The following is a 12,521-nucleotide window of genomic DNA, read 5'->3' on the forward strand; positions in this document are numbered from 1 at the left end:
TGGGGGTGGACTAACCATGCACTATTTATTATTTGGCAGAGAACAGGTACTGCCCGCCTGCATGTCTTTTCCTCTGTGCTGGCTAAAATTAGAATTTTCCAAAATGGTTATGCTCCCCACTCCATCTTGATGGTTCATTCCTTGAAGGTTGCAGGGATGAGACTTCACAGGGGCAACACTGCAGATCCTCAAACACAGTGGATGGGAGCCTACCTCAAGGAGACCCATTGGGACCAATGGCAACTCACCCCATTCCCATTGAGCTCAATCCATCTGACTCTATCTGGATCCATCCCATTTTGTTTTGAAACTAACTTGGTTTGTTCACATACTTCAGCAATGGAATCTTGTTTAACTACAACCTCTCCAGGAGCTAGAACCTGAATGCCAATTTTTTATTTTTACTTTTTGTTATTCTGCTCCAAATGCGTTGGTGCTCCCACCTCAACCTTCCCCACCCCCACAGCAATCCCTAAAATGAAGCCTTTGCTGACGATGTATTGTTACCATCTAGCTCCATCGATGATTTTTTAGCTCTAAGAGCCACAGCATAGAAAGGAGCAGATGGCTGGCCCAGTATGTTATTTTTAGCTACACCTGCCTTTCAGATTACACCGGCTTCAAGTAGATATTCTTCTCCCATTCCTGGAGACCTCCTAAAGAACAAGGCCTCCCTCTGAAGGACTCTTTTACATGCATTAAGGAGTGTTAGCTGGCACTGTCCCAAAGCAATGTGCAGTAGCATTAACAATAGTTTAAAGGCACAGTGAAATACTTAATATATTGAACCTCTTGGATCCCAGTTTCATTTTTTACAAAGTCACACCCGTAAATAGGAAGCAGCCTTTGGCCTGAGGAGAATAAGCAAAAACAAAAGCAAAATAAAAATAAAAATATAGAGCAAGGTGTTATTTTAAGATTGGGGAAAATGCAACAAAATACCCTGTTTTGTGCCAATATTAAGCAAGAACTAGTTTCATATTTAACATTGATGAAAGTGCAATAATAGAGGCTATTTTGTGCAAATATAAAGCAAGAAGCATAACTCAGCAGCCAGACAATAATGCACATAACATTTACATTAAGAGGCAGCTGTTGCTGAATTAAAAAAAAGACGATACTGCTTTAATGTCATAAGCAAGAATCCACTTGCAGTTTACAACAGGCAAGCAGTATCAGCATTTATCCAAAAACGAGCTTGAGCTAGTGTCTCCAGCTTGTTGGATTGTAAAAGATCACCAACTCATGCTGTTTTCTGAAATTATTTAAATCTTCTCCTGCATTTACCAGCATGTTATCTTGAAGTAAATGAAATGCTTCTGCTGATTGACTAGCTTCACACATGACGTTTGGAAGGGGCCACAGACCTGGCCCAAAGGTTAAGACATCAAAACCATGCTCAGCAAGCCTTAAATCCTAGCAACACTTATCTAGGCATAATCTCCTACTGAATACAACTAGGGTAAGGGCTAGGGCTAGGGCTTAGGGCAGTTGGGACTTAATTTTGAGTAGACATGCATAGGACCATGTGAGAAGTGTGTTTGAGTAAGTCTCTGTGTGCCTAATGCACTTCATGGGGGCTTTGTGAGGATAAAAAGAGGGCACTGAGGTCCAGTAAGGTGGAAGTAGGGCAGGTGCAAATGCATTTGAAGAGTAGCAGCAGTCTAGAACTGATCTTTTAGTGGACTCCCGAAGCGGATTGCATTGTTACTAAATCCTCCATGCTACATGGGCACCAGCAGGTAAGTGCTACCCCCACCCGCTACAGAGCAAAGGTTTGTTGGAATTAGAACATGAGAATCTGCTTCCAGCTTGGTGTGTTAAAAAAAAGCACCTCCTGACTAAGTGTTTCAGAACTCCTTGCTGGTATGAAGCAAAATTTGGGCTCGTTATTCTCTCTTATGCCAACCTACTCCACGAGGTACTGACTAAGGTAAAATGAGATACTCTTATGGCTCTGGAGGAAGGAAAGGATACAGAAACAAGAAATAAAATGAATACCATTTAAGATTACCTAGTTTTCTTCTGGAATAAGTTCACCTTAAATACTTTGTTTTACATGGCTAATTTCTTACATAAATAAATAAATCCAAATGGATTTTTTGGCTAGTAAATTATCTTTTCAAACCAGGGAAACTACACTATTAAAAAGCAAGAAGATTTTCAAACCCAAATCCACTCTTTGAGGGTTGCTGTGAACCCTGGCCAAGCAAATCACATCTGAATAAAACATAACCGTCAAACAGTACAGCATTCCTGAAGTACACTGGAAATTATGAAGGTTCTACTGAGTCACACTATCACTAACTCTGGGAAATATATGAAGTTTGCTGTAACATGGATCCCCCTCAATTGTAGGTACAAGAAGGAAAGATAACAGGATTCGACCTATTTTAAGTAGTTAGAAAAAGATTTTATGGAAACATACTATTGGCCTGAATCTGAAAGCAGTCTACAATTTGCCAAGATTCTACTTGAAATCTTGAGCTAGTGTGTGACACACTGTAGCCTTCTGTAATATGGGTTCACTCCAGACATTTTAGACTACAACTCCCAGAATTTCTTAAAATTAGCATTGCTGGCTGGGGCTGATGCAGTTGAAATCTAAAATATCTGGAGGGCATCAGTTTAGGGAAGGCTGACTGTTAGGGAAACTGTAGCAGCTAACAGCTCAGAATAGAAGCATCAGGGAAATCCTTGGCTTCTTCTGATACATGGTATTAGGCACCCCTACTCTTCTCAACAGCCCCCCTGCTTGTACTTCTTTACAGATTTGTTGTAAGGAGTGATGTGTCATTCACTTCTAATTTTTAGTATGCTAGGAAATAGTATTAATTGAGCACCATCAGCACTTTTGGCAAGTTGACCTCGTTTTATGGCCACAATATTATGACAATGAGGTGGGATGATCAGCCTTAAGATACCTAGTGGAACATGACTAATTCTTCCTTCAACCATCACACACAAATTACATTGTCTTGGCTATTAGAACTGCAAAATGAAATATTGTTATACAGTACACATTGTAAATATTAAAGCTGTATTAGAAAACACATAGAATTGTTATTTTAAAGACTTTTCAAATGCCTAAGATAGCTAAGGAAGTTCATTCCTTTAATTATGTAAACTGAAGGCTCTGTGTCTATTTTACTCTGCCTTTGAGATTCATAGCAAAAGCCAGTTGGTGGCTGTTAGAAGCAGCATGCTGAACTGGTTGAACCCTTGGTTTAACCCAACAAGACAGTTCTGTAATCTTTTACAGTCCAAATTACTCCTCGCTACTGACTCATCTAAAAACACATTGAAATTAGAGGGAAAGGATTTGATGCAGCCCCTTTCCATAAGATTAGGTAACTGTGTTTAAACAGCTTTATAGCATTAGCTTGTGCTTGATAACTCGGAAGCAAGGCTCAGTCAATTCTACGGTGTGTACTTCCTGTTAAGTATACTTGGGTATGCAGGCCTAGACAATTTACTTTAGAGGTAAGCTTCATTGCACTTGGTGGGAGTAGACATGGACAAGAAGGGACTGTAAGCAGTACTGGTTTTTAAAAATTTAGGATTATAGCAGCTTTTAAAATGCTAATAGTACTAAGGTCAACTCTACATGAATGTGTAGATTAAAAGTCCATCATCATAACTTGGTAGAAGAAAAAGTTTTTAAAAGCCACAGATAAAATAGGTTTATTTAAAAGTTATTTTCAGCAAAATGAATATGCAAAATACAAACTCTGACAACATTTTAATTTTTTCACTTCATAGTTTACAAATATACAAAATAGAAGTCTCCTTAAATTTATATTACATATTTATTAAGTAAAGAACTATATAGAATTTTTTTGTTCTGCTTAAGGCATATTTGGGAATAAACCATTGTACAAATTATTGCACATTGAAACCACAGTGCATTACAGACTGTCTGCATAGAAGATTAAGAGAGAAACAAACGCAAATAAATCAGGTTTTTTAACCTGATTTTTGTCATCACTAACTGTAGATCGGAAGACAAACGTATTTCCTTGTCAAATATGCAGCAGTTTGAGAACTTTGGCTTCCTTTTTTTGGTACCTTAAGAACCAAAAGTCATTCAGCACCATGAACATAGACTTTAACCACAACTCTGTACCTGAATTTCTTCTTCCTTGACTTAGTTTAGTAATGGCTTTTGAAAGGAAAAAGAAATTGCAAGGCTACAACTTGTTTAAAATATTGCATTGAAAAGAAATCTTAAGGGAATTTAGGGTGAAGACAGATACAGCATTTAAAAAGAGGTCACAGTGGATTCTTCAGCCATGGTGTGAATGAGGCTTCCTTCTGGCTTTGGAATATATATGTCGTAAATGCCTTCCATCAGGTCATATGGTCTCAGTTTTATTCCTTAGTTTTCTTAAGGTGCTGCCAGCCTTTTAATTTTTTAAAGTACATATAATGAACATTTGTTCCTCTTAAAAAAAAAAAAGGTTCTAAAACTATTGTAAAGCAATTCAGGTAACTGGGATTACGGAGAGAGAACTCATGAAGTACAACCAAATAAACACTGCCTTTGCTGCTGGAACTTGGCGCAATTGTGTTTTTAGGCCCTCAACAATGGAGATGAAAAATGTAGTGAAACAGCTACCGAAGCAGCCCTGCTGCTCTACAAATGATACATCTGTCTTCACCCATAGGCTTCCCTACGTAATCTCCCATTCACCCCACCCTCAACAGTTTGTTTTAACCCTGATATCCTTGACTTCCAGTCAATCCTTGGCATTCTGTATTCCAGAAAGATTCAAGTCAGATTTATAAAAATGGAATGATGATTAAAAGATCCAGTCATTGTTTCCCCATTTGCTTTAAAGTTCCACAAATGTGTTCTCATTGTCCATTCATGTCCACACATCTTTTTGGAAGACTTCACTGGAATCCTTTGTAGTGCTTTAAGTGGAGATCTCCCTTCTTGTGGAAGACAGTCTTTTCTGCTGTCAAATACTGAATCTCTCATGGCAGTAAAAAGTTCACCATGTCCCATTTAAAAGTGTCTCTTCATATGTAAGGCGAGGTGGTCAGACCTGGAAAATGCTCTGTCACATCTCTGACACTGGAATGGGCGATGGCCTGTGTGTTTTCTGTAGTGACGCGTGAGTTCATCGGAGCGGGCAAACTTCCAGCCACAGCCTTCCCAATCACAGTGGTAGGGCTTCTCACCTTCAGAAATAAACAGCCACATCAATTACTTCTATATTTTGTACAGATACTGGAACTAGCATTCCATGCCCCAATAAGTGAAAGTCTATTCCAGTAATAACAAAGAAATACGTCTTCAATGACTAGGACTTTTGTCACTATAGGTACATATTCTAGAATATCTGGGTATACACTGGATAAAAAGTTAGGCAAAGTATCACATAGATTTCTTTGGCTGGAGATAATTGTCTCCTCAGAGTGCTGACTGTGGTATAAGAGAAACAAATTATCTGTGGTTATTCATACATATATCTCACAATCATCTCTATTCACTGGTTTTGCAGGTCTTTTCAAAACCAGTAAAACTTGTTTGACCAGAGACAGTGGGATTAAAAAAAAAAATAAAGTGTGTATGAGGCTTGTAAATATGATAGTCACCTGTGGCTACTAAGAATTGCCTCCGAGTGACCCGGCAAAAATGTACTTTTTCTCTTTTAGGCCAGAAATAACTATGCTAGGAAATATATTTGTGGATCTAGTACTATTCACAGACTTAATGAGGCAACAATATCTGCCTTGCCATAAATTCTCAAAGTGTCATCTAACACCTATATGAACTCAGATTTCAGCACACACCTAGAAGTGTGAATGCTCCGTACACATTATTACTGATTACACAGTATAATGCATTCATTTTTTATCTATTCCTTGACTGTTTCTGTTTATGTTGTATATAAATGTTGTATATATGTTGTATATAAATATATATACACAACATATATGTTGTATATAAATATTTCAGACTATAAAGTAATCCAAGTTCTTTCAGTCAGAGGGAAAATTAGTACATAGCAAGAGCTTAGTAATCAAATTGTTAGACCTGAACTTTCCAAGGATGTAAAAGAAATTATTGACAGCTAATTGCTGTGCTTCACTGTCATTAAGTTGTTTCCCAGAAAGTTCATTTTTCTAAGCCATCTAGAGTCATGAAACAGTTTTGATTTAGCCTTTAACTGTACACTTGTACTATAGGCTGTTCAGAGATCAGAGTCATTTTATTTTAGATGTGCTGGCAGACCTTATTGTACATGCATGAAGGTAGAAATGTCACTGAAATAATTTAAAGCATTTGAAAATCAGATGTTTGCTTTTTTGACATTTTTACAAGGCAGTCACAACCATAGTTATTTTGACGATATTCTGTCTTCAGTAGAAGTTATACACATGTATGTATACCTTACTATACTTCTGTTGATAGTACACTATCATTTAATTAGAATTTTGTTGGCAGTGGGGACAACTCCAACTACCAAGTTTGTCACACTGTTGATCTGAAAACATATGAATGCTGTCCTTCCAAATATATTTATTGTAATTAAATCCCACTGAAAAGAAAGTGGTTTTCTTCCAAATAAACATGGCTAATGTCAGGATAAACCCATGATGACTTCATAGCAAATTGAATATATAAACCTCAGCAGCAAGAACCAAGTCAGTTGGTTATTTTTATCACTTTATGCGGATGGCTGGAAAATCTAGAACTGGATGTTTTCCGCAGCTAATTAACGAAGTCTGTTGCTGACTGGCAGCGACTTTTATATTGCAGAACTGAAAAATTAATTGCAACTGTTTCTGGGAGGGCTGTTTTGCTTTCACCAAAATCAAAATAGTCCCCGATTAGAAATTGGTTTCCAAGCCCAAAGCCAATTATTAAAAGCCAATTATTAGTTAATATGTGTTGGTTTGGTGTAAATCAAGAAGAAAGCAAGAGCTTAAACCAAAAATAATAACAAATAAAGTATTTATGACTGTTTGCAACATCCATATCTCCAGCAGAAACATATTGGTGGTGTTATCAGGATAAACATGCTTAAATCACTCTGGACTTCTAGCTACCCTGTAATTAAGTAGCCACATGGTCGTAACCAGGTAAGCAATATGCATGTGTCTGCAAAACAATTCCTCTGTCATGGCTGAGTCACTAAAATCCATTTTAACCGACACCTGCAAGCTGTCAGTGAAGTCATAATTTTAATTGGACTTTCGATATTTAAACTCTTATCTTGGATCGCACCACAACCTACTGTTTAACACACCAGTGGGATGGCATGATTTCTTATCCTTTTTGATTAATACTACTGCAGTTCTGTTGAAATTCAATAACACAAGGATACTCACAAGTTCAACAATGACGATTGTTTTTTTCAGGGAACTGAACATGATCTGAGAAGGGAATTACTACTTAGATTGTGTACACTTGTTCTGCACTTGCCCTTGCTAAATAAGTGGCAGGTTTATTTCAAAAACCTACGAAACCTATTCGTCTAGATAGATTAAGATTGCATGTGTGCATGCACACATCATAGGAAATGGTGCTTCTCACACACTTGCTGGAGATACAATAGTTTCTATGGCACTAGTAGTGCAGAATACAAATTTAATAAATAAATAGCTTAAGGCTACACTTTTAAGCCGAAAAAGATACCCACAGTTAGTTATTTCTGAGTAAAACCAGAACAGAGTTAAAAGAAGTAGGAATGAGGTATCGCTGCTTGTACAGACCTATTTCTTTTGTCCCACTATCACCCCTCATCAAACAGGTTTTACAAGATTTTGAAACACTACATGAGCTTGCAAAACTGGTGCATGGAGCTGACAGTGGGATGAATGCACACACCACAGGCAACAAAGACTCTGTCATACTATTCTGAGCTCTCTGAAAAGCTAACTTCAGTTTCACAGAACTTTCTTACCCAATGTATGTGTGTGGTGCTGGTGGTGTGGGGTGGAAGATGCTCACATTCTTTGCTTAGAACAGAAATGGGACTAAACAGAATTGATTTCATATAAGGCCTCATCATGCTTCTTGAGGCCCCGAACTGAACTGGCCTTACCTGTATGTGTCCGAAGGTGGGCTTTAAGGTGTGAGCTCTTGGTGTATGTTTTACCACAACCCGCATAGTCACATGTGTGTGTGGCAGTCCTTTTCCTGGGCCATGACCTCCGACCCCTCTTTGGTTTCGTCTCTTCAGAAAGGCAGCTCCCAGAAGGCATCAGCTCTAGAGGTGAAGAGGGCGGAGTCAACATCATTCCTTGTACCAAGCGAGGCATACTTAAAGGCTCTCCAAAAACATTTAGATAGTAAGACTGACCTTGATATTGGAGTGCGCTGGGTGGCAGTTGCTCTGGGAGGAAAGGGGGGTATCCTGGGCCTGGGTGGTAGCCCGGTGGAAGCGGCAGGGCTGAATGGCTCAAGCCTTGTGGGGAGGGGTGGCAGTCTCTGCTGTTCATCATTTCCTCTGGAGTCAAGGGAGGGTTAGTCCTGCTAGGCAGTGGCCGCCCCAAGGGGAAATCATGCTGTTGTGCTCTTGGAGTAGTCCCATGGGATTGGCCAATGGTGCATGAAGGGGCTGCCTCCTGCTTGATTTTTTGGCACATCCTGGGCACATGGTTATAAACAGGTGGTGGCACAGGTCCATCTGTGCAAGGGGAAGCGGCAGCAGCGGCTGCGTTGTTCTTGCTGCTAACACTGATGTGGTTATTGTATTCCCCCATGTTCACTGTGGCTTTCACCACAAACTTTCCATGCAAGCTGCCCAGTGGGGGAGGCTGCTGTTGTTGCTGCATATAAACAGGGTCCAGATCAGGCCTCATCAGCTCAGCCACAAATCCACCAGAAGGGGACACATCATTGATGTCCGCCAGGTTGAAAGGGGCAGCTGGGGTCTGTTCTCTGTTGTACAGTATCCCCGCTCCTCCTCCTCCTGCAGTGTGATCCTCTCTTTGCAGCTGGTACGGGAAGTCGCAGGTGGTCACAGACGGGCAGCCACTGCTACTGACGGCAGGTGAGGAGCCAGGAGCAGAGCTCACAACTGCAGCAGCAGCTGTGGGCTGCTCCTGGGGCATCAGGGAGTTGGATAAGATGAAGTCAAAGTCCAGGAGCTCATTCAACTCCTCCGTCTCTCGCCTTGTCATAGTCACACCACTGATACTTGTGGTGGTATTTTCCACCTCAGAAGAGAGGTCGTAAGGCCGTCCTGTTAACACAGGGGGGAACCGCTTGAGATGAGACAGCTCCTCCCGCCACTTCTGTGAGCAGAAAGATAAAAGAGCTTTTGTTAAAGAAGAAAAAAGATTCCGTCTACTTCTGCTAGATGAACACTGACTGGAGAAAGTGCTAAACTTTTAAATTTTACAAAACAGTTTCTCAGAAAATAAAAGTTCAGCAAACCTCAGCTTTAGTTAAAGAGGCATTCACTTAAAACAGGGGTGGTGATTCTTCATAGCTGCCCTTTGGGACATATAGTTGAGTTGGTAGCTCCCCCAACACTGTATGAATGTTACTAATTAAATTAACACCCGAATCTATCCAAAGCAGTGACCGAAGGGCCCAATAAAATCAGCTGCTAAACTGCAGGACTATGAAGTGAAACTGTTGAGTTCATGCAATATATCTTTGTTGTTGTTAAAAGACTGATATTTTAGCATGACTAGGAAAAAAAATACTATGAATTGCTTCTAGGGCAAACTTTAAGCAAAGTTCATGTCATGGCATGTTATTGTGAACTGTCAATTTTTCCCATTTTGTGTTATGTGATTTTTGGGGTTCATGCTGCAGTATAATAGGTTTAAACATTTTTGTGGATTTAAACCATGGAGCCTGAAACTTTGAGGTGCATTGTAAAATAACTCATATTACAGCCTTAATTATTAATGCCTAATATGAAAACCCTTCTATTAATGAATAGAAAGATTTGATTAAGTTAAAGCCATCAGTCTGCAAAATTGCTTTGGGGTTATAAGTCCACTTATACTCTAGCCTATCCACACATTAATTATATTGTTACATTCATACTCTTATAACCAATTCTTACTAACCTACATATTAGAGTTATATTCTAGGCACAGCTGAGATATAATAAATGTACATGACAAAAAATATAAGAAATTATGTAGCTGTCTAATGTAGTCACAGACAACAGGAAGATTAATACAAATAGATGGGTTTTGAAATAACTGCACATGCAGCATTAACGCATTAGATTGCTTGCGTTTGATAGCAGACTCATGTAGGTGTTTTCTAAACCAGCATGCATTATACAATAGCAGCTGTAGGTACAAGCCTTCGGTCTGAAATGACAGAACGAAAAGCTAACCTAGGCACATGAGTAGGTGTGGATATTTCCAAAGGCTGCCAATGTATTAAGTACATGCATACACACCCATGATTTTGGCTTGTGATATGCCATATATTCCAGCTGCTTATTTACTTCTTCCTATTTACTCCTGGCATATCTTTCTGCATTCCCTCAACCCCTATGAGATCGCCTTCAGGAGATGGCTATACCCACGGAGAAGGCAGAGGGCTTTCCACAAAAGCTGAGGGTCCAAGAAACAGGAGGAGCATGGCGTGTGTGTATGTGTGTGTATACAAGAGACATTTATATTTTTTTAAGGGTTAAGATTACACTTCAGCTTTATAACCCTCTCCCATGCTAACAAATACATGATTCATAATCCCTTCTTTCTTTCTTTTTTTAACTTCATCCCTGTGTATTAACCAAAAAACCCCCGGATGGAACTCAGAAGACTATTTTGGAGATGTTTCACTAGAATCCTGTTTAGAGCCGATCACTGTCCCATATTCTATGACACTGGGACAGTTTCCTCTGGTTCGCATATCTGACCTCCACCATCCACGCCCTCATAACCATACTCCCCTCCTCATCTCTCCCTGACCCCCCAAGTCACCAAGCCCTAAATTCCTACAATGACACTACCACCTGCCAGGACTCAGGTCTACCTGGACTCCTCTCCTTCTGCTCTACCACCTTTCCCCACTCATCTAGGAGAGATTCTCCAGATGCCCTATCGGTGAAGGGCATGAATTCAGCACCTGCACGAGGACCCTGGCTTGTGTCCTGCGCCTGCTTGCAAACAGCGGCTGGGGCCGAGCTCCGCGCACCTCGCAGGCCCAAAGTCCCACACCTGCCTCTCTCCACGCCACAGCCACCCCACACAGGCCCGTGTCGTCGCCTCCGCTCGGCTACTCACGTTGTTAGCACCTGCTGGCCGCAGGACTTTCTCCCTGCCGGTCGTGCCCGTCGTGGCGAAGGTGGAGATGGAAGGGAGCAGGGTGCCGCTGAGAGCCATGTCAAACTCGCCGGGGGGCGGCTGCCTGCAAAAAGGTCAGAGGAGGAGAGTAAAGCAACCGGCAAGGCTCCGAGCAGCCCTTGACGTAGCATCCAGGGGTTACAGATCCATTCGGGGGTTTTTGGCGCGCTTTGAAGCTTTAGATCCCAGCATCCTCCAGGAAGAACAGAAGTGGAAGGGGAAGGGGGGAGGGGGAAATGAGGGGAAAAAGACAGAACGCCACCCACCTCATTAATGTGTCAGGGGCTGGTGCTTGGTCGGAAGGCGCAGAAGAGCAAACGGCACCGGCAACGACAGCAACAGGTGTGAGAGAGTAACAGAGAATATTGCAACGGAATCTCTTGCAACTTTTTGTTTGGTGGGTGTTTAGATCGAGGGCGAGATAGTGTCCTTCGGGTGCGGAATCGCGAGGGTGTCTTGGAGTTCTTCCTACTAGGAAGAGCAGCCCCGCCACGGAGCACGAAGAGTAGCAGCAGCAGCAGCGAAAGCCGCTCCGCAGGCAGGCAGCGGCGTCAGCGGCGGCAGCAGGAGCAGCAGCAGCGGCAGAGGCAGCAGCAACCCCGGCGGCAGCTGGACGGCGCGAGGCAACTCCTGGGGATTCCCTGCTCGCGCCGCTGCCATGAGGGGAGTTCGGGATTCTCCCGCAGCCGCCGCGCGTCCCTGGCGGAGCGGAGCGAGCGGCTGACTGACGGGCAGCCGGGCGGGGCTGGCTGGCGCGCGATCGCCCTCTCTCTCGCTCGCTCTCTCTCTCTCTCACGCGCCCGGGCTTTCCCCTCCTTTCTCCGGCGAGGGCTGCCCTCGACGTGCCTCGCCTCGCCTTTCCGAACTGTCAAGCCGCGCGCCCGCCGCCTGCTAACTTATAAACTTCCGCGCGCCCCGCCCCGCCCCGCCCCGCCCCGCCTCCCCCGTGAGCCACGCCCACTCGCGGGGGCTTGGGATGCTGTCGCCGTGGCGACGAGGCGAAACAACAAACTTTACTCTCTCTCCAACACGTGGGGGGTGGGGGAGGAGGAGGAAGAAGGTGGAGAAAGAGAGAAAAGGGCAGGCGGGCAAGTAGGCAGGCAGGCAAGTAGGGATGGGCCGTGACGTCAGCGGAGCAGCTGGCTGGCAGCTCGCGCCCAGCGCTGACGCCAGCGAGGAGGAGCTCGCGAGGCAGCCGCGAGCCGTCGTCGTTGTCGTCGCCCCCCCCCTCCGCCCGCGCT

The 12,521-nt window shown here is 42.7% G+C and overlaps 1 protein-coding gene across 3 annotated transcripts; it reads right to left on the reverse strand.

The window, feature by feature from the left end:
• Positions 1-1,018: 1,018 nt before the first annotated feature.
• Positions 1,019-12,146, reverse strand: KLF4 (Kruppel like factor 4). Of its 3 annotated transcripts, none has more exons than XM_044444028.1 (5): positions 11,547-12,146; positions 11,221-11,344; positions 8,319-9,255; positions 8,061-8,225; positions 1,020-5,187 (listed from the first exon to the last, which is right to left on the reverse strand). In XM_044444028.1, the coding sequence occupies exons 1-5, from the start codon at positions 11,549-11,551 to the stop codon at positions 5,012-5,014; spliced, it is 1,407 nt and encodes a 468-aa protein (XP_044299963.1). In that variant the 5' UTR covers positions 11,552-12,146; the 3' UTR covers positions 1,020-5,011. The 3 variants fall into 3 exon arrangements, with proteins under 3 accessions (XP_044299962.1, XP_044299963.1, XP_044299964.1); XM_044444029.1 differs by having other exon boundaries at positions 1,021-5,187; positions 8,319-9,252; XM_044444027.1 differs by having other exon boundaries at positions 1,019-5,187; positions 8,061-9,255.
• Between the last annotated feature and the right edge of the window lie 375 nt (positions 12,147-12,521).

This window comes from Varanus komodoensis, unplaced genomic scaffold (genome assembly GCF_004798865.1).
Source record: "Varanus komodoensis strain SLA01 unplaced genomic scaffold, ASM479886v1 scaffold43, whole genome shotgun sequence".
NCBI classification, from domain to species: Eukaryota; Metazoa; Chordata; class Lepidosauria; order Squamata; family Varanidae; genus Varanus; species Varanus komodoensis.